Source organism: Salvelinus namaycush, chromosome 4 (genome assembly GCF_016432855.1).
Source record: "Salvelinus namaycush isolate Seneca chromosome 4, SaNama_1.0, whole genome shotgun sequence".
NCBI classification, from domain to species: domain Eukaryota; kingdom Metazoa; phylum Chordata; class Actinopteri; order Salmoniformes; family Salmonidae; genus Salvelinus; species Salvelinus namaycush.
Genome location: NC_052310.1, coordinates 39,225,183 through 39,244,716, shown reverse-complemented (window position 1 = coordinate 39,244,716; position 19,534 = coordinate 39,225,183). Strand labels below are relative to the sequence as shown.

The window sequence follows — 19,534 nt, the reverse complement described above, 5'->3', positions numbered from 1 at the left end:
CTATCAGTGGCCTGGTCACAGAGGTTGCTGGGAATTTGGGGACCCAGTTTGGGGACCCCCTAGTTTCTCTGGCACCGTTGGGGGATGGATGGAGTGAGCTGCGTGAAGTGATGAGACTCACAGGCAGGGGAATCCGTAACACCTTTTGTATATCAGCAGTTGTCACAAAGTGCTTTTAAAAGTAAACCCATATAGTATCATATTGAACATCGAATTATAGGATCTCTATTAAGTTAAGAGATCCTAAAATTCTATGTTCAATATGTTATTCTATGGGATTACCTTAATAGTATTAACTCTGCCTTCCTTAACCCTAAAGAGCAAGCAAAAGCAAACCAGAGGCACATTGGCAAGCACAAATCCCTAGAAGGAAGAGACCTAGAGAGGAACTCGGCTCTCTTTCTGGCTGTACCTGCTGCACAGCCTATTCAGTGCCAGTGAGTTTCATACTGTGTATCTTCCTGTCTCTATCTGATACAGTGACGTCTACTTCTCAGAACCTAGCCAGTAAACATCTCACTGTATGGGTCTGTCTGTTCCCTATATCTTTCACAGGAGGGGCTGCATTATTTCCTCTCCTTCTTATTATTTCACCTTTCCCTGACATTCTGGGATTATTGATGATGTCTCCCGTCTCGCTGTGCGGCCGCCCTTTGACCGGTGGACACGTCTTGTTTCTCGGCAGATAAATGAAAACATCAGAAACCCATATTGATTTCATAGCCAGGGACCAAGACGAGACACGCTGTCAGGGGCGCTTTGATTGTTTTGTCTCTTTTTTGAAACCACCTACTCCCCTCAACTGGGAGGCCAGGCGAGAGTACTGGCTGCTGCACAGACAGAGAGAAAGAAAAACAAAATAAGTCATTAAATTATTAATTGGGCCAAGGAGGAGGGGTCAAATGAGTCGATGCCTGGTTTAATAGCGCTCTGTGGCATTTTAGAAGCAAGGATGAATTTTGGAGACAGCTCAGGTTATCTTTACTATCAGAAGTTCACATCACATCTTGGAGCTGAATGGAATGCAGCTTTATTGAATTTGTATCGAGACAGAATAAAAAGGCCACAATAAACAGGATAGGGGTTATCATGCTGTCAGTGGGTGGAATGGGGTTCAGGACAAATGCCCACGAGGGGCTGTTAAATCCCCAGTGTTGTTGTCTGTGAATAAAGACATGAGATGCTTTACAGGTAATCTCGGATGAAGGAATGGTAGGAACATGGCTAGGGAGAGGGACTGCAGTACTGGATTAGGGTTAGGGATTTAGGATGGAGATATTAAATGAATTCATTGAAAAGTTCTCATGAAAAGTATAAATTGGCTATTTTCAATTAATGGATGCAATTTCAACTTGAATTGAGCTCAGGGGCTCCTGAGGATCAAAAGCTGCGATCTGATCTGATCAAAATCTGATCTGATTGGTCAAAATACCAATTAGTGAAAAAAAGATCAGAATTGGGCTGCCTGTTTATACACAGCCAAAGAGCCTAAGAGTAATGCATCTGAAAATGGTCTCTGAAAATGGTCACATGGCTACTTCAGTGGATATTTCAATTCATCAATGGCAAGTGGCTAATTGTAATTACTGCCTATGATCCTCTTTTTGTGTCATTTTATTTCAGGAGTAAATGTCCTATTTGATGTGATGCATCTGCCCAAAACTAAGGCTGCGTTTAGACAGGCAGCCCAATGATATTTATTTAACTAATTAAGTCTTTTGACCAATCAGATGAGCTCTGAAAAATATCTGATGTGATTGGTAAAAATTAATGGAAAAAAGAATTGGACTGCCTGTGTGAACGCAGCCTAAGTAGCTTTTAAGCAAGTGGTTAATGCGTAAATACCAAATCTTTCCATAGATGACTAGAGGTACACAACATATGAAGGACAATGACAAACTGCAGTCTTTTAATGCACCATATTCAATGGTCAGACATGACCGGATATAAAAGAACAAACTTGACCGTTCCTCATTACCAACGGTTACATCTTCTCCAATATGTAATATCTGCATCAAGCCAAATCTCCAGTCCTATTCTCTTCATGTGGGCCCTGTGGAGATAGTGAACTTGGGGGGAGTCACACACTGTTTAAGTCCTTTAAGATGAATTAATTCATGCCGTCATCCTCCTGGAGGCTCAGAGTACCTGGGGTCCATTAGGCATGATGCTTATCTCAGGGGGAAGAAGAGGTTAAGGAGGGGACCATGGAGTGGTAATGGAGCTTTTGGAGTTAGCTTAATGCCTAGGATCAGAGAAATCAATGGAGAAATATCATTTGGACCCCCTCCAAACCCCCCCCCCCCCCCCCCCCCACCCCGCCTCCTCTGTCTAAGTGGGTAGAGGTCAACGACAGAGAGGCGTCTGTCTGGTGAGACATGACTGAAGCCTCCGTTCCTCCACTGGTTGATCACACATGGGTCAGCAGTCCTGGATCTATGCATCTCTATCAGTCAGAGAGAATACCCCGGGGGCTGTTCCCGTGTGGTTTGCTAATGGTTGGCCGGTGACAGAGGGTGGATATAACCATCAAAGCCAGTTCTTTTGTACCTTTTTCCACTGGTCTTGAATCCTTCCTCTGTCATGAGGCTGTCTTTTGAGTAATTTTGCTATTCTCTTCCACAGTATCTCTAGCTGAAGCCAAAGTGGAAAAATTCATAGGCAAGACATTCGGCAGGCACATGCACTGATACACTGACACAGTTAATGTGATAAAAAAACAAAAAACTAGAACAAAAATGTTGACTGAATAAAACTTTGCGTTTGGGCAGGAACAGTCCTTCATAGATAACTGGGGTCCCGGTTGGCTCTCCTGGATCGGAACCGGATCTCAGACAGCTTGGAGTTGATGCCGGTGCCAATTTGCCCCTTCCTGGCCAATGGGAAGCGGGCCAGCGTGGCATCTGCGGAGGGAGAGAGTGACAGCACAACAACAATTGGAGGAGGGAGGACAACGCAGGAGTGAGGAACAGCCATGTTTTACTTTAACTGTACCAGTTAGATATCTCTCTAATGATCGAGAAAGTGAGTGTGTTGTTTTCACTTATCGATGAATGATCAAGTGAACTTGGGAGAAAATTACAATGAAAGGTGGTTGAAGGTTGTTGGTAAGGCTGTTGATCAGGGAATGTGTCAATAACACACGTACTATAGATGGCGTTGAGCTTGTGTGGGTCCAGGGCGGTGCGGTGGTTGGGGAACGTTGGTCTGCGGCTCCTCCCCCCTCGCAGGTTGCTGTTAAGCAGGGTGTCCATGTCGAACACGCCCAGCAACAGGGTGCGCGCCATCGCCGTGGGAGACTGCGTCTGATTGGCTGCATGCCAGGACCGCATTTCACAGAAGACACCGGAACCCGGGTATACCTCCACCTGGTTTACCTGCACAACCAATAGGGAGAGAGAGCAAATGTGATCAGAATTAAAAACACATTTAGACCTTCATAACCATTGGAGGAGGATAGATATGCGGCTACGTTACCAATCTGTCTTTATCTGGAATGAACAGCATTTTTCCTTACATGGCCAGTTCCATTAACGCAGTGTGTCTCTGAGCATGTCCTCATCACAGGTAGGTTGGATGCTGAGCCACACAGAGAGCTGTGGGGGTCGTCGTTCTCTGTGATGTCACTCAGCTCCAAGTCTCCGTCCACACTGTGCTCACTGATGGCCATCTCGGGTCCAAAGTTGGACATGCTTTCATTCATGTTGTCCTGAGTCATAGCTGAGCGGTTGGACATGGGCTGATGATGGAGTGGAGAACTGAACCCTTGGCCAAAGTGTCCTGACACGGAGTGGTGGTGTGTGTACGTGTAGCTCTCGCCCCTCCCTGTTGCCGTAGAGACCGCCTGTGGGGACACTGCAGGGTGGGGGGGCTGGTTGGCTTGGCCCAAGGTCTGCCACATGGTGGACAGCAGGCCAGGGATCTCTGGGGGATGACACCACAAAGAAAGAAGAAACATGCATGAGGGAATGTGATCAGTTCAGAGCAGTTGAATTATACAATTACAGATGAAGTCGGAAGATTACATACACCTAAGCCAAATACATTTCAACTCAGTTTTTCACAATTCCTTACATTTAATCCTAGTAAAAATTCCCTGTCTTAGGTCAGTTAGGATCACCACTTTATTTTAAGAATGTGAAATGTCAGAATAATAGTAGAGAGAATGATTTATTTCAGCTTTTATTTCTTTCATCACATTCCCAGTGGGTCAGAAGTTTACATACACTCAATTAGTATTTGGCATTGCCTTTAAATTGTTTATCTTGAGTTAAACGTTTCAGGTAGCCTTCCACAAGCTTCCCACAATAAGTTGGGTGAATTTCGGCCCATTCCTCCCGACAGAGCTGGTGTAACTGAGTCAGGTCTCCTTGCTCGCACACGCTTTATCAGTTCTGACCATAAATGTTCTATAGGATTGAGGTCAGGGCTTTGTGATGGCCACTCCAATACCTTGACTTTGTTGTCCTTAAGCCATTTTGCCATAACTTTGGAAGTATGCTTGGGGTCATTGTCCATTTGGAAGACCCATTTGCGACCAAGCTTTAACTACCTGACCGATGTCTTGAGATGTTGCTTCAATATATCCACATCATTTTCTCCTCATGATGCCATCTATTTTGTGAAGTGCACCAGTCCCTCCTGTAGCAAAGCACCCACACAACATGATGCTGCCACCGTGCTTCACGGTTGGGACGGTGTTCTTCGGCTTACGAGCCTCCCCCTTTTCCCTCCAAACATAACGACGGTCATTATGGCCAAACAGTTCTATTTTTCTTTCATCAGACCAGAGGACATTTCTCCAAGAAGTACGATCTTTGTCCCCATGTGCAGTTGCAAACCGTAGTCTGGCTTTTTTATGGAGGTTTTGGAGCAGTGGCTTCTTCCTTGCTGAGCGGCCTTTCAGGTTATGTCGCTATAGGACTCGTTTTACTGTGGATATAGATACTTTTGTACCTGTTTCCTCAAGCATCTTCACAAGGTCCTTTGCTGTTGTTCTGGGATTGATTTGCACTTTTCGCACCAACGTACGTTAATCTCTAGGAGACAGAACGCGTCTCCTTCCTGAGCAGTATGACGGCTGATTGGTCCCATGGTGTTTATACTTGCGTACTATTGTTTGTACAGATGAACGTGGTACCGTCAGGCGTTTGGAAATTGCTCCCAAGGATGAACCAGACTTGTAGAGGTCTACAAGAATTTTTCTGAGGTCTTGGATGATTTCTTCTGATTTTCCCATGATGTCAAGCAAAGAGGCACTGAGTTTGAAGGTAGGCCTTGAAATACATCCGCAGATACACCGCCAATTGACTCAAATTATGTCAATTAGCCTATCAGAAACTTCTAAAGCCATGACATCATTTTCTGGAAATTTCCAAGCTGTTTAAAGGCACAGTCAACTTAGTGTATGTAAACTTCTGACCCACTGGAATTGTGATACAGTAAATTATAAGTGAAATAATCTGTCTGTAAACAATTGTTGAAAAAATTACTTGTGTCATGCACAAAGTAGATGTCCTAACTGACTTGCCAAAACTATAGTTGGTTAACAAGACATTTGTGGAGTGGTTGAAAAATGAGTTTTAATGACTCCAACCTAAGTGTATGTAAACTTCTGACTTCAACTGTATTTTGATTTCACTCATCCTCACCCTTCACTAGCATGCTATGTAGCCGTTGGTTTTCAGCCGCCATTTCGGCCTTCTCTTTCTCCAGTTCCCGAACACGCGACCTGAGGAACTGGAGCTCTGTAGTGTGGGAAGGGTTAAATACGTCCATCTCCATCTTCATTGTCTGTGAAGGAAAGAGAAACGCCGATGGCTGATGAGTGAATGGTTTTGAGAGACACTTTCCATCTACTGTGTTGTGTTGCCTAGATCTCTTATTTTGAAGTGATCTAGGTTGTGGCGTCAAACAGTCTTTAAATGGCTACAACAGAACAAAGAGGTTTCTGTACTCAGTGCAACAAACACTTATAACACCTCCCATCTATGGCTCTGTCACCTTCTTTTGTGACCACACAAATCTAGGACTGTGAAGGTAATGGAATTTTGGATGACGGTTATTGGTCAGCCAAATTACCACGGTTACCATTATAAGGGACAGTTAGAAAATGACTGGTAGTGTCATAAAAAATCACCCCCCTCCCCTCCCCAACGTAACAAATATGATCACATCACCCTCCCTGTAGTGCTGTAAAAAGAAATTGCACACCTTCCTCCCTCATTGAATTAATTAATGATTACGACCACAAATAATAACTGTATTATGTTTATAAACGTGGATATCGACTTTGTCACTTCAGTATGCTTTTGTGGCACAGTGATGCCACGCAGGGTTACGGGCCAGACGGTTGAGGGTTCACCGACCACCACAGAGGAGCTAACTCTCCCTGCCTGTTTCATTACACTACGATCTGGGCCGGCTGCAGACAATGATCAGCTAGGGGGAAATCAGTTGTTCAATATGTTGATGCTATATTTATAAAATATATGTAACACATTTTCCACCAACAGGTTTCTGTGCCAATGCACCATACAACCAATAAGCAAAGCATAACTGCATACCGATTACCAACTTTGGGCTCTTCAACATCATGGTTTGCGTTTTCAACACCACAATCAAATAGACGAGGCCTATGTCAATCTCGACAAACAGAAAATACATCCCTCCCTACATGGTACCCAGTACCGAAGGCTTGGCTTGACAATCTTTAAATGTCATTCAACTTTTAGTGATTTGTGACAGATGTCTCTTTCCATTCATTGAATGGCCTGTGCACAGTTTGGATGCTGGAATGACATTGGACTGGACGAATGTGCGCAGGTAGCCTACAGAAGACTTTCGAAGGACCAAAATCCGATTAAAACATTGCGAGTGATTGTGTTTATGCCACACATAAAAAGGTAATACATTTTAAAAGTTAAATTACAAATATTAAGGCTATAATGAAGCGTTAGGTTCTATGTGCGTGAGGAATAGGCACTCGGATTGGAGAGGAGGCAGAGCGTGTCTTAAACCTTCCGGAATAACTGGGCCTGGAGCATACGTGGCCACATTATTATAGAAAGACTTGAGAATGATAATCCGCAACAGTCAGCGCATTTTAGCATCAGAAGTACAAATACAGCCAGACTGGCCTGCTACTGTGCCTTTCTAGACCTTATAAACTGTCGAGAGTAGCCCCACAACTGACCCAAATGGAATGAAACATTCAAATCACAGCGCTTTTGCGCTGTTAATCAAATGACATGTTCACTGCAGTTGAAAGCCTTGAGTACAATTTTGTACTCACTTCAAAACAATAATGCAATTTTTCATTGCATTGTGGTGTTGTAGGCTAGTCTAGGTAGGATAATTGTATTGTCCCTAAACAAGATCAATAGGCGAGCATTTTGAGCTGTGTGTCTCATGCCTTCACTGTCCTTTCATGCGCAATGATGCACCTTTCTCTCCACTGCCTTGAGCTACTCCCCTTGTTCTTGTGGATTTATATAGACAATTGGTGAAGCTTCAATGATTTTACGTGTGCTAGTCTGACATTTAAAAAGCAATACTTTCCTTAAAGGTTCTGTGTATCATAAAGCTACTTCTACGTTTAAATGTGTCACCTTTGACAGAAAATGGTGACAGACATTCACAGAAGGCTATGACAAACACGTATGAAGCAAGCACTATAAATAACAGCATTTCAAAAACACGGACATTAACAATGTACCAAAAAAAGCTAGGCTAAAAAAATAATTGGTGAGCTTAATTATATAGAAAAAATTCCCCTCACACAGAAACTAAAATGTCACTACAAAGGCTTTTATGAACATTTTATTAAAATTAAGTTTCATTGTTCTTAAAGTTATCTATTTGTTTTTTTCACTATTTCAGGAAAATAAAATGCTGGAGATTATAGACGTTCCCTGAAGGGAAAAAAAGACCAAATATTATAATCTGTCATCGCACTCATTAATATGCAAATTGAATCGTGTTTAGTCAATCATTTTACCGTGCAAGTTGGGTTGTTATATGTCACATCATATTTGAAGAGATGCAGAAAACATTACGTTGATGCATTTTCAATTTGAATATTAATGAAGTTTACATAATTTACCGGTTCCTGGGATTTAACAGGTCCTTGCATTTATTAGTGTACACAACAAACATTTCTACAACGCACTGCTTCAAAAAAGGCAATCCTTTTTTTTCTCCAATCTTACATTTTTGATACAATTTCTATAGGTGGAGAATACAGAATAAAGCTGACACTACAATCATCTGTGGTGACTTTCATTGGATCAAGCCCGTTTCAAGCACTTCCTACCTGGATGAACAAAAATAGGCATATGGTTTGCAGTTAGCCTACATGGACTAATATGGGAATGAGTGAGCAGCCTTCAACAAAAGGACATTGATTAAATGAATTATTATTCTATTCAATTATTTTCTAACATAACGATGTGTACACATATGTAAATATATTAGTTGATATCACCAGTCTGATTATCAGCAGATATCTCTAAAAGAGTGTCAAACCTGGGCCGCGTTCAGCAGGACACAATGGTTGGTGTGAAACATTTGATTCAACAGAAACGGTGCTGTTCTGAACAACCAATTGAAGAACGCTGTGATTAAGGTCGCGATTATGATTCATAGCTATTAAATACCTTGCCCAAACAGTTGTCCCTTATAGGGAGATGGCTTTGTGAATAAGAGGCTTCTTCACCTGAGATTGGACTCTAAAGATGTTTTTAAAGATGTTTGTAGAGGTTTTTAAAGATGTTTGTAGAGGTTTTTAAAGATGTTTGTAGAGGTTTTTAAAGATGTTTGTAGGTGTTTTTAAAGATGTTTGTAGGTGTTTTTAAAGATGTGTGTAGATGTTTTTAAAGATGTTTGTAGATGTTTTTAAAGATGTTTGTAGATGTTTTTAAAGATGTTTGTAGATGTTTTTAAAGATGTTTGTAGATGTTTTTAAAGATGTTTGTAGTGTAACGGAGGTAAGAAAGTGCCATAAGCTCACTCCACTTGAAATATCTCCAATGTTGCTTTTGAATAGCTTAACTGGTTCGTATATTGTCAGGTGGGCGGTGACGTGTGCTGGCTAGGCAGAGGGCCCCAGGTCCAAGACGTGGTACGGACAGTTTACCCTGAGTTGTACTCAGAGAGGGAGGAAGCTAATACTGCTAAGTTAGATCACTGCTGCCGTGACACGGATCCGCAGTTGGGCACATCTCAACGGCTGGGGTTGCTATGGAGCGAGTTTAGAGGGGGCGAGTGTAACCGAGGCACAGTAAGAATGTACCGTAGGCTAACTCCACAGCTTCACTACATAGGCTAGTTTCACAACATTCACCCCCCTTTGACCTATTCCCCCACGAGAGACCACTCCATGTTGGGCGCCATTTTGTCACATGCAATGTAACATCCGTCTTACATCAGATCATCTTGAAACTTTCTCTGTCAAGCTAACTTTCATCATGGTCTATAAATCGGTTGCTCTCTTTTCATTGTCAGTATCCTTTATCTTTACGATGGATAATCATTTATTGTACGTTATACGGATTCACATCAACACATTTCCCGAAAAATGTAATGACGAGACACACATGACCAAAATGTTCACCAACGTCGGCCACAATGCAATTCCACAAAATACACAACACGCACAGCGGCAGAATAGCATAAAACAAAATGGAGCATTATCCAAGCAGGTTGCCGCGTGGAAGCCTTTAGCGTAGCATATTTACTTCAAACAAAGTCGCCAAAAATTCTAATAATTGTCACTGCCGGATTGCACACGCTCCCTGAACGCAGTTAATGAACCCTACAGGAAACCCCTACAGTATAGCCTATAAAAGAACATGTGACCATTTGAGCTGTCATTGTGAGACTCTTCAGACAGTCACAAATTTGATAGCCAACTGACATTTACTCCTGAGGTGGTGACCTGTTGCACCCTCTACAACCACTGTGATTATTATTACTTGACCCTGCTGGTCATCTATGAACGTTTGAACATCTTGGGCATGTACTGTTATAATCTCTACCCGGCACAGCCAGAAGAGAACTGGCCACCCCTCATAGCCTGGTTCCTCTCTAGGTTTCTTCCTAGGTTCCTGCCTTTCTAGGGAGTTTTTCCTAGCCACCGTGCTTCTAAATCTGCATTGCTTGCTGTTTGGGGTTTTAGGCTGGGTTTCTGTATAGCACTTTGTGACATCGGCTGATGAAAATGCACTTTATAAATCAATTTGATTGATGGGCCTATGCACAATCCACTACGTTGTGTGCATCTCTGTCACAGATACAGTCTGTTAACAAATCAGAAGCATTAGGGGAAATTATATCTTCTCCTATCCCAAAGCCTAGGCTATTTTCCTATCCAGTCCCAATCAGACTGAAAGCCAAAATCCTCACTCCTGTCTGGCCTCAGGGCCTGGACAGCTTGCTATCATCGATGGAAAAATTAATTCCCAAGTTTATCAAGACATTTTTCAGGAGAATGTTAGGCTATCTGTCTGCCAATTGAAGCTGAACAGAAGTTTGGTGATGCAACAGGACAACGACCCAAAACACAGAAGTAAATCAACAACAGAATGGCTTCAACAGAAGAAAATACACCTTCTGGAGGGGCCCAGTCAGAGTCCTGACCTCAACCCGATTGAGGTGCTGTGGCATGACCTCAAGAGAGCAGTTCACACCAGACATCCTAAGAATATTGCTGAACTGAAACAGTTTTGTATAGAGGAATGGTCTAAAATTCCTCCTGACCGTTGTGCAGGTCTGATCCGCAACTACAGAACACGTTTGGTTGAGGTTATTGCTGCCAAAGGAGGGTCAACCAGTTATTAAATCCAAGGGTTCACATACCTTCCCCACCCTGCACTGTGAATGGTTACATGGTGTGTTCAATAAAGACATGAAAACGTATAATTATTTGTGTGTTTTTAGTTTAAGGAGACTGAGTTTGTCTATTGTTGTGACCTAGATGAAGATAAGATCACTTTTTCTTGCCACTAAATAGTACCAGTCAAAAGTTTTCTTTATTTTTACTATATTTTACATTGTAGAATAATTGTGAAGACATCAAAACTATGAGAACACATATGGAATCATGTAGTAACCAAAAAAGTGTTAAACAAATCAAAATATATGTTATATTTGAGATTCTTCAAAGTAGCCACCCTTTACCGTGATGACAGCGTCACACACTCTTGGCATTCTCTGAACCAGCTTCATGAGGTAGTCACCTGGAATGCATTTCAATTAACAGGTGTGCCTTGTAAAAGTTAATTTGTGGAATTTCTTTCCTTTTAATGTGTTTGAGCCAATCAGTTGTGTTGTGACAAGGTAGGCTTGGTATACAGAAGATATACCCTATTTGGAAAAATACCAAGTCCTTATTATGGCAAGAACAGCTCAAATTATCAAAGAGAAGTGACAGTCCATCATTACTTTAAGACATGAAAGTAAGTCAATCCAGAACATTTCAAGAACTTTTGAAAGTTTCTTCAAGTGCAGTCGCAAATAGCATCAAGCGCTATGATGAAACTGGTTCTTATGAGGACCGCCACAGGAAAGGAAGACCCAGAGTTACCTCTATTGCAGAGGATAAGTTCATTAGAGTTAACTGCACCTCAGAAATTGCAGCCTAAATAAATGGTTCACAGAGTTCAAGTAACTGACACATCTCAACATCAACTGTTCAGAGGAGACTGCGTGAATCAGGCCTTCTTGGTCGAATTGCTGCAAAGAAACCACTACTAAAGGACATCAATAAGAAGAAGAGACTTGCTTGGCCCAAATTTGATATATTTGGTTCCAACCGCCTGTCTTTGTGAGATGCAGCGTAGGTGAACGGATGATTTCCACATGTGTGGTACACACCGTGAAGCATGGAGGAGGAGGTGTGCTGGTGCCTTGCTGGTGACACTGTCTGTGATTTATTTAGAATTCAAGGCACACTTAACCAGCATGGCTACCTCAGCATTCTGCAGCGATACGCCATCCCATCTGGTTTGCACTTAGTGGGACTTTCATTTGTTTGTCAACAGGGCAATGACCCAACACACCTTCAGGCTGTGTAAGGGCTATTTGACCAAGAAGGAGAGTGATGGAGTGCTGCATCAGACCTGGCCTTGACAATCACCCAAACTCAAACCAATTCAGATGGTTTGGGATGAGTTGGACCGCAGAGTGACGAAAAAGCAGCCAACAAGTGCTCAACATATATGGGAAATCCTTCAAGACTGTTGGAAAAGAATTCCAGGTGAAGCTGGTTGAGAGAATGCCAAGAGTGTGCAAAGCTGTCATCAAGGCAAAGGGTGGCTATTTGAAGAATCTCAAATATAAAATAGATGTTGGTTTGTTTAACACTTTTTTGGTTACTACATGATTCCATATGTGTTATTTCATAGTTTTTATGTCTTCACTATTATTCTACAATGTAGAAAATAGTAAAATAAAGAAAAACCCTTGAATGAGTAGGTATTTTAAAACTTTTGACCGGTAGTGAATGTAAATGTGATATTTCAGTTTTTGTAGTATTATTTTTGTAAAATATATAAAAAATCTGTTTTTGCTTTGTCATTCTGGGGAATTGTATGTAGATTAATGAGGAAATAAAACCATTTATTACGATGTAGAATAACGCTGTAACGTAACAAAATGTGGAAAAAGTCAAGGGGCCTGAATACTTTCCGAATGCACTGTATACACTTCATGGCCAAAAGTATGTGGCACCTGCTTGTGTAACATCTCATTCCAAAATTATGGGCATTAATATGGACTTGGTCCCCCCTTTGCTGTGACAACAGCCTCCACTCTTCTGGGAAGGCATTCCACTAGATGTTGGAACATTGCTACGGGAACTTGCTTCCAATCAGCAAGAAGAGCCTTAGTGAGGTCAGGCACTGATGTAGGGCGATTAGGCCTGGCTCGCAGACAGCGTTCCAATTTATCCCAAAGGTGTTCAATGGGGTTGAGGTCAGGGCTCTGTGCAGGCCAGTCAAGTTCTTCCACAGTAATCTCGACAAACTATTTCTTTATGGACCTCGCCTTGTGCACGGGGGCATTGTCATGCTGAAACAGGAAAGGGCCTTCCCCAAACTGTTGCCACAAAGTTAGAAGCACAGAATTGTTTACAATGTAATTGTACAGTATGCTGTAGTGTTAAGAGTTCCCTTCACTGGAACGAAGGGCCATAGCCCGAACCATGAAAAACAGCCCCAGACAATTATTCCTCCTGCACCAAACTTTACAATTGGTACCATACATTGGGGCAGGTAGCGTTCTCCTGGCATCTGCCAAATCCATATTTGTCCGTCGGACTGCCAGATGGTGAAGCGTGATTCATCACACCAGAGAAGGCGTTTCCAATGCTCCAGAGTCCAAAGGCGGTGAGCTTTACACCACTCCAGCCAACGCTGGGCATTGCACATGGTGATCTTAGGAGTTTGCGCGGCCATGGAAAACCATTTCATGTAGCTCCAAAAGAAAGTTCTTGTGCTGACGTTGCTTCCAGAGGCAGTTTGGAACTCGGTAGTCAGTGTTGCAAAATAGGACAATTTGTACACGCTGCGTGCCTCAGCACTTGGCGGTCCCATTCTGTGAGCTTGTGTGGCCTACCACTCTGCGGCTGAGTCATTGTTGCGCCTAGACATTTCCACTTCACAATAACAGCCCTTACAGTTGACTGGGGCAGGGCAGAAATTTGACGAACTTGCTTGTTAGAAAGGTGGCTTCCTATGATGGTGACACGTTTAAAGTCACTGAGCTCTTCAGTAAGGCCATTCTACTCCCAATGTTTGTATGGAGATTGCATGGCTGTGTGCTCGATTGTATACATCTGTCAGCAATGGGTGTGGCTGAAATAGTCGAATACATTAATTTCAAGGGGTGTACACATACTTTTCTATATAAAGTATATACACATACATATACAGTGCATTCAGAAAGTATTCAGACCCTTTGACTTTTTCAACATTTTGTTACATTACAGCCTTATTCTGAAATGGATTATATTGTTTTTTTCCCCTCCTCAATCTACACACCCCATAATGACAAAGCAAAAACATTGTTATTATTATTATTATTAAATTTTTGCAAATGTATTAAAAACACAAAACTGAAATATCACATTTACATAAGTAAAAATGGAAATTACAAAAAAGTTTAAATTATTGTTTTTGTGCTTAGCCAGGCCATTCCTTCGAAATGGCTGTTCATGTTTTGACCTAAGGGGCTTATCAAAGTTTACAGAATGGTTACCTGGAGGAAAAGGGCAGAGGGTCATGCTTTTTCAATTTCAGTCAAGGGGAGGGTTTAGTATTTTTTTTAAATCTAGTCCAGGGGAGAGTTATGTAATTTGTCATTGATTAAATGTTTTAGAATTAGTTGCTTATTAGGCTATATATTGATGTATGCCCAATGCCGCCCCTCATCTCTGATTCTCCATTGCACCTATAGGCTATCTAGTGTGGTCTCAATCAAATGACCCCTAGCCTATAGGCTACGAAGTGCATGCTCAGAGAAGCACAGAGCAAAGTTGTATTTCTAAGATTGGTGCTAGGATGGTTTAAATTAAACTAGGCTGCATTACACACTGCAATGGATATTCCAACCCTGAGCCCCAGCCTGCTCTGCTTTTGGTGATCAAAAACTTCTGTGTGAGCTGCTTAACCAATGGCTGTGCTGTGTAGGGCTACAATGTCAGTTCAGGAGGAGAGTGAAAGGTTTCTTCTGAAAATATATTTGATTAGGCCTAGACCCAAAAATGCACTATCATGCTATGTTCTGTTCAGTTTGAGAAAGAGAGCATGAAGATGACTTTGATAGCTTGCTGCTACTATATTTGAATTTATTAAAAACAATATGTTTCTTGCCCATGATGTACTTTTCAGAGTTATTGACCTCACAATAAGCCAGATTCGAGTAATTTACATTGTTGTGCTGAAACTTGAAGCAGCAGCAGCCGCGGCACAATCAATTGGAAATGGACAGCTCCTGGTGCTGAAAGTAGGCAAATTCGAGTAGGCATAATTCATTTAAAAACGGTCTTTACTAACAACAAGAGGGCTTTGTGTTGGAGCCTATTTCTTCCCATTTAAGAAATAAGAGGTACAACTAACTGTTTGACAGACGAAATTAGGCTATAGGCTGCTATAGCCATAGATTTTTGCCGGTCAATTCCTCCACCCACTCTTTAAATAGCCCTTCACGGACACAGACGTAGGCTGTTAAATTAAAACCAATACTCAAATCGAGGGGGTATGAGAGGTTATGCCATAGGCCTAACTTTTATTGAAGAAAACGGCAAAAAAGAACAGGCCTACCTCTTGTTAGCTTAAGATTGAGAAGAAAATAAAAAACGGATACAATTATATAAAAGTGATCTATAACAGTGCTTTGGTCCGCAATGCTTTATGCTAGAAACACGCTTTAAAATATCCGGGAAAGACGTCACTCCGATGCATATGAGGATATCATTGTTTAGTTTCTTTGCCATTCAGAGGCCGACTTTGCTTGGGAAGTAATCTAATTCTGTCACTATCAATGTATTAAGCTATTCACTTTTAGAAGATGTTTAAACCCAGACAGCTTTTAGGGAACCACTTGTGACCTTCTCTTGTTGGGTTAAGCCAAAGACGAAGAGTAGCCAGCAGTTAAAACTAAAACATTTCTACGTAGTTAGGTCCACTATGTCTGGGGTGGAAAGGTAGGCCTAACTTTTGAAAGTACAGTACCATGCTCAGATTCCTAATGACGTCTCAGATTTAATTATTTGCAAACAGGGACAATTTCGTTGCAAACAAGATACACTAATTTGGCATTGGAGAAATATGATAAAATGAACTATCTGTCCATTCTTAGCCTGTAATTCCGGGAATTAGTGTTGTATTAAAAAGGGATTCAGCTAATATGTACAATTATGAGATTTGCATAAAATCTATACAAAATGCCATTTTTTTCCTGGGACTTGCAAATACGATGACAGATTCATGCAAAGCTTTTACTATAAAGGAGATCTTTCCAACCCTTACGAACCCACAACCTTCAGGCCCGCAGCCCTGTGCGCTATCAACAGTCCCACGTTACCATTCAATGCTTACAGGATGAAGAACAGCTAGACATGTTATCTGCTATCCACTTTGTTTTGATTAATATTTTGGGTATAGGGGAGGATCTTTTTCTTTTCTTCTTCAAGCGTTCAGGGAGAGTTTAGGTCAAATACATTTTGCTTAAGGGAGGGCAATCTATTTTCATTTCAGAGAGGTCCGATTTTCTCCATGTAACCCCTATTATAAGTAACGTTCACTCCCTAAGACTTACAAACTCACAGGCTTTCGCTAATATGTTCAGTCTCCCCAAAAAGCTTGTTTTTTCATCTAACATCCATAATGCTTCGTATTTTCGTTATATCTCCAGCATGACAATATGTATACCCCAAAGTCCTATCTTTGGCGTATACACTCTCCCCAAGGGGTTCTATAGACACGCACATCAAAAGTTGAATTTCTATTTTGTGAGCCTTTTACAGTTTTTCTCAAGCATTTTTTGGAACGATGTTGATATTCAAATCAGAGACCACAAGACACAGATCTCTGTGGCCTTTTGCAAAACAGTAAATGCATTTAAAAAAAATGTAGATTAGTTGCCTTCCCAAAACATAAATACATTCGTCAAAAGAACCTGACTGCCTGCAAAAAGATTAACGCAACCCTGAGTCCAAGCAGACAAGACAGAAAGTTAGTCTGTATTTTCAAAACCCAGTAGATCAATACATTCTCTTTGCAGTCACTAAAATGTGATGATCAATATTGGAAATACAACTATCCAAAGGTGCAGAATAATGGGCAATCACTCTAATTTTAACTATATTCCACCAAACAACGTTATACACATCAAATGTTATTCCTGAAAAAAACGTCTATTTTTTTTTAAAAAGCATATTGTGTGCAGGATTCATTACACGTAATCTGTATCATCACAAGCCAATTCCATGTATTTAATACACACGCTGGTTTGGCACAAAGAAACCCAATCCACAACAGAAATAAGACCAGAGTGGAAGAGGCCACGTTAAGCAGATCATTAATTATTAACCCCTTACACTCGTGGAAATTGGCCTATAAGGATAGGGCTACATTGAAATGCTTCTTACAGAAGAAATATAGAAAGCATATGCATAACGATAGTAGCAATTAAAATAGAAAATTATGATGACAGAACAGTTCACCTGACAAGACTGAATCCAAACATTACACAATTGATTTTATGTGCATTTTACATTTACTGTACTTTTGCCGCATTTGCTGATAACAAAATACTCTGGAAACATTCAGTAACATGATAAGAATATTCTCTGAAAACTAGGCGTGCAACATAAGACAAAAAAATTACAAGGGTTTGAGTGAGAGGTCTAACTGGTGTTTCCACATGGCCACACACCTCTCCAAAGTGTGCACAGTTCCTAAGTAACTTCAATGCACTTATGACTCAAAGAACAGTCTTCAACTACGTTTTTTGTTGTTGCTTTTCTAGCTGTGCCGTTGAGGAACTAGAGCAAGCACACTTGAAGTTGTGCAGGCGACACTGCCGACTGACTGATCTACAAATCACCTTACACTACAAATAACTACTCATTATTATTTGTAGGTCAGTCAGTCAGAATTGACCAATGATACATTACGGGTTGATCCTCTCGAACACAGCCACTGACACAACTGATATGAATTCAAACTTGAGTTGTGTGGTTTGATGAAAGCTTTTCATTTTGCCATTGGGCAGAGCGAGAGAATGACTAACAAAATCAATCAATTCAATTTGTATTTGTCACACGCGCCGAATACAACAGGTGTAGACCTTACAGTGAAATTCTTACTTACAAGCCCTTAAAAACAACAATGTAGTTTTAAGAACCCCCCCCCCCAAAAAAGTAAGAGAGAATAATAACAAATAATTAAAGAGCAGCAGTAAATAACAATAGCGATGCTAAATACAGGGGGTGCCGGGAAAGAGTCAATGTGCCGGGGCACCGGCATCGAGGTGATGTGTAGATGTAGTTGTAGGTAGAGTTATTAAAGTGACAGGGCCTCTAGGCAAGTGCGCTGCGCGCTCGCTCGGTATTCGGCCATGATTACTACACATTTAGATAGCTGGTTAGATTAATTTACCAACCTAAAAATTGTTCGCTTACATTACTAATCGAATTCCTAAAAAATATGTTTTTGTTGTTGTTGTTTTATTGTCAGCGGCCCACTAGATGCTGCGGGCGTACGCGACTATGGCTAGCTGAATAGAATAGATTACATTGATTACATTGAAGACGGCATCACTAGGCATCCCATTTAGTATTACTCTTTGTACAGTACATAGACAGATGACCGCAAGTGTGTGATTGGTCCATCATAACAAAAGCGAGGTGGTGGATTAACAGATATGAAGCTGGCCACCTGCAGTAGACACTGAATGAACACTATTAGCATAGGTATTAGAATCATTTAGGATCTCTATGATGAACACGCCATATGTAGTAAGCTGTTTCCAAATGTGACCAAACACACTAACGAGCAAGCTAGATTGTGAAATTACTTGAAGTACTGAGGGAAAACAGTCTTACTCTATTATTGCCAATGCTAGCCGTCTCTATTCTTTGTTGTAGGATCATGCATTCGTGATTCCGCTCCACCTCACATTTAGACGGCTGTGATTCCGGCATTTCTTGCATATTATCACACGAATATCTAATGTGACTTGAAGTTATATTCCTTAAATGGTAATGTATCCGTTTCCAAATGCAATAGTCGCGTATTTGCTGTCAACAACGGACGTTATCAAAACATTGAAAGTGAAAGCAAGCACGCTGTAAAAAATAATATGTCCGGTGTTTAAAGCGATAGTTTCCGGTATGACGTCACGTGCAATACTATATCAAAGAGTTTCTCAAATGTACTGTCTTTGACTGTATTCATTTTCTCTCTGCAATGGTGCTGTTTGTAGTATACATTCGTAGTATGATTATGTCTGGTACAATGTATATTTTGCAATATGAAACTGCTCAATGGCTTTTTTGGACACTGCCAGGTACTAATTGATAACAATAATATGGAAACAAGTAGGACTCTATTCCTCAGTCCTCGAGACTTGCCAAATGTAAATAATGGAGATCCCCAGCAGTTGTATGCCATGAAATTCTTCACCTTAAAACCAGAAGACATACTGTACAACCCCAGTATGATTGGTATGTGATACAGTTGTAATAAGTCCTTTCACCCATTAATTTGACGTTGTCAATTCTAAGTTATGTTGTGGAGGACAGAACAGCATCTTGTGCACTAACCTGTGATGATGCTGTGTGCATAAGCTAGCTACTAGCTAAGGTTATCTAACATGCACTATTTTTGTGCCTGGCTGGTTACTGGTCAGTTGACAAAATGTGCTGCTGTTTAATATAAAAGCCCTTGTGTGTACACAAGTTGTATTAATCTTAACAAGATGTACTATCACCTGCTGGGTTATAATTTATAACCAACAGCTTCACTACAAC

At 41.2% G+C, this 19,534-nt stretch overlaps 1 protein-coding gene across 1 annotated transcript; it reads right to left on the bottom strand.

Annotated features, from left to right (window-relative positions):
• Positions 1-2,328: 2,328 nt before the first annotated feature.
• Positions 2,329-18,846, bottom strand: LOC120045609. The gene is made up of 5 exons (XM_038990512.1): positions 18,608-18,846; positions 5,652-5,793; positions 3,518-3,924; positions 3,149-3,377; positions 2,329-2,903 (listed from the first exon to the last, which is right to left on the bottom strand). The coding sequence occupies exons 1-5, from the start codon at positions 18,713-18,715 to the stop codon at positions 2,782-2,784; spliced, it is 1,008 nt and encodes a 335-aa protein (XP_038846440.1). The 5' UTR covers positions 18,716-18,846; the 3' UTR covers positions 2,329-2,781.
• Between the last annotated feature and the right edge of the window lie 688 nt (positions 18,847-19,534).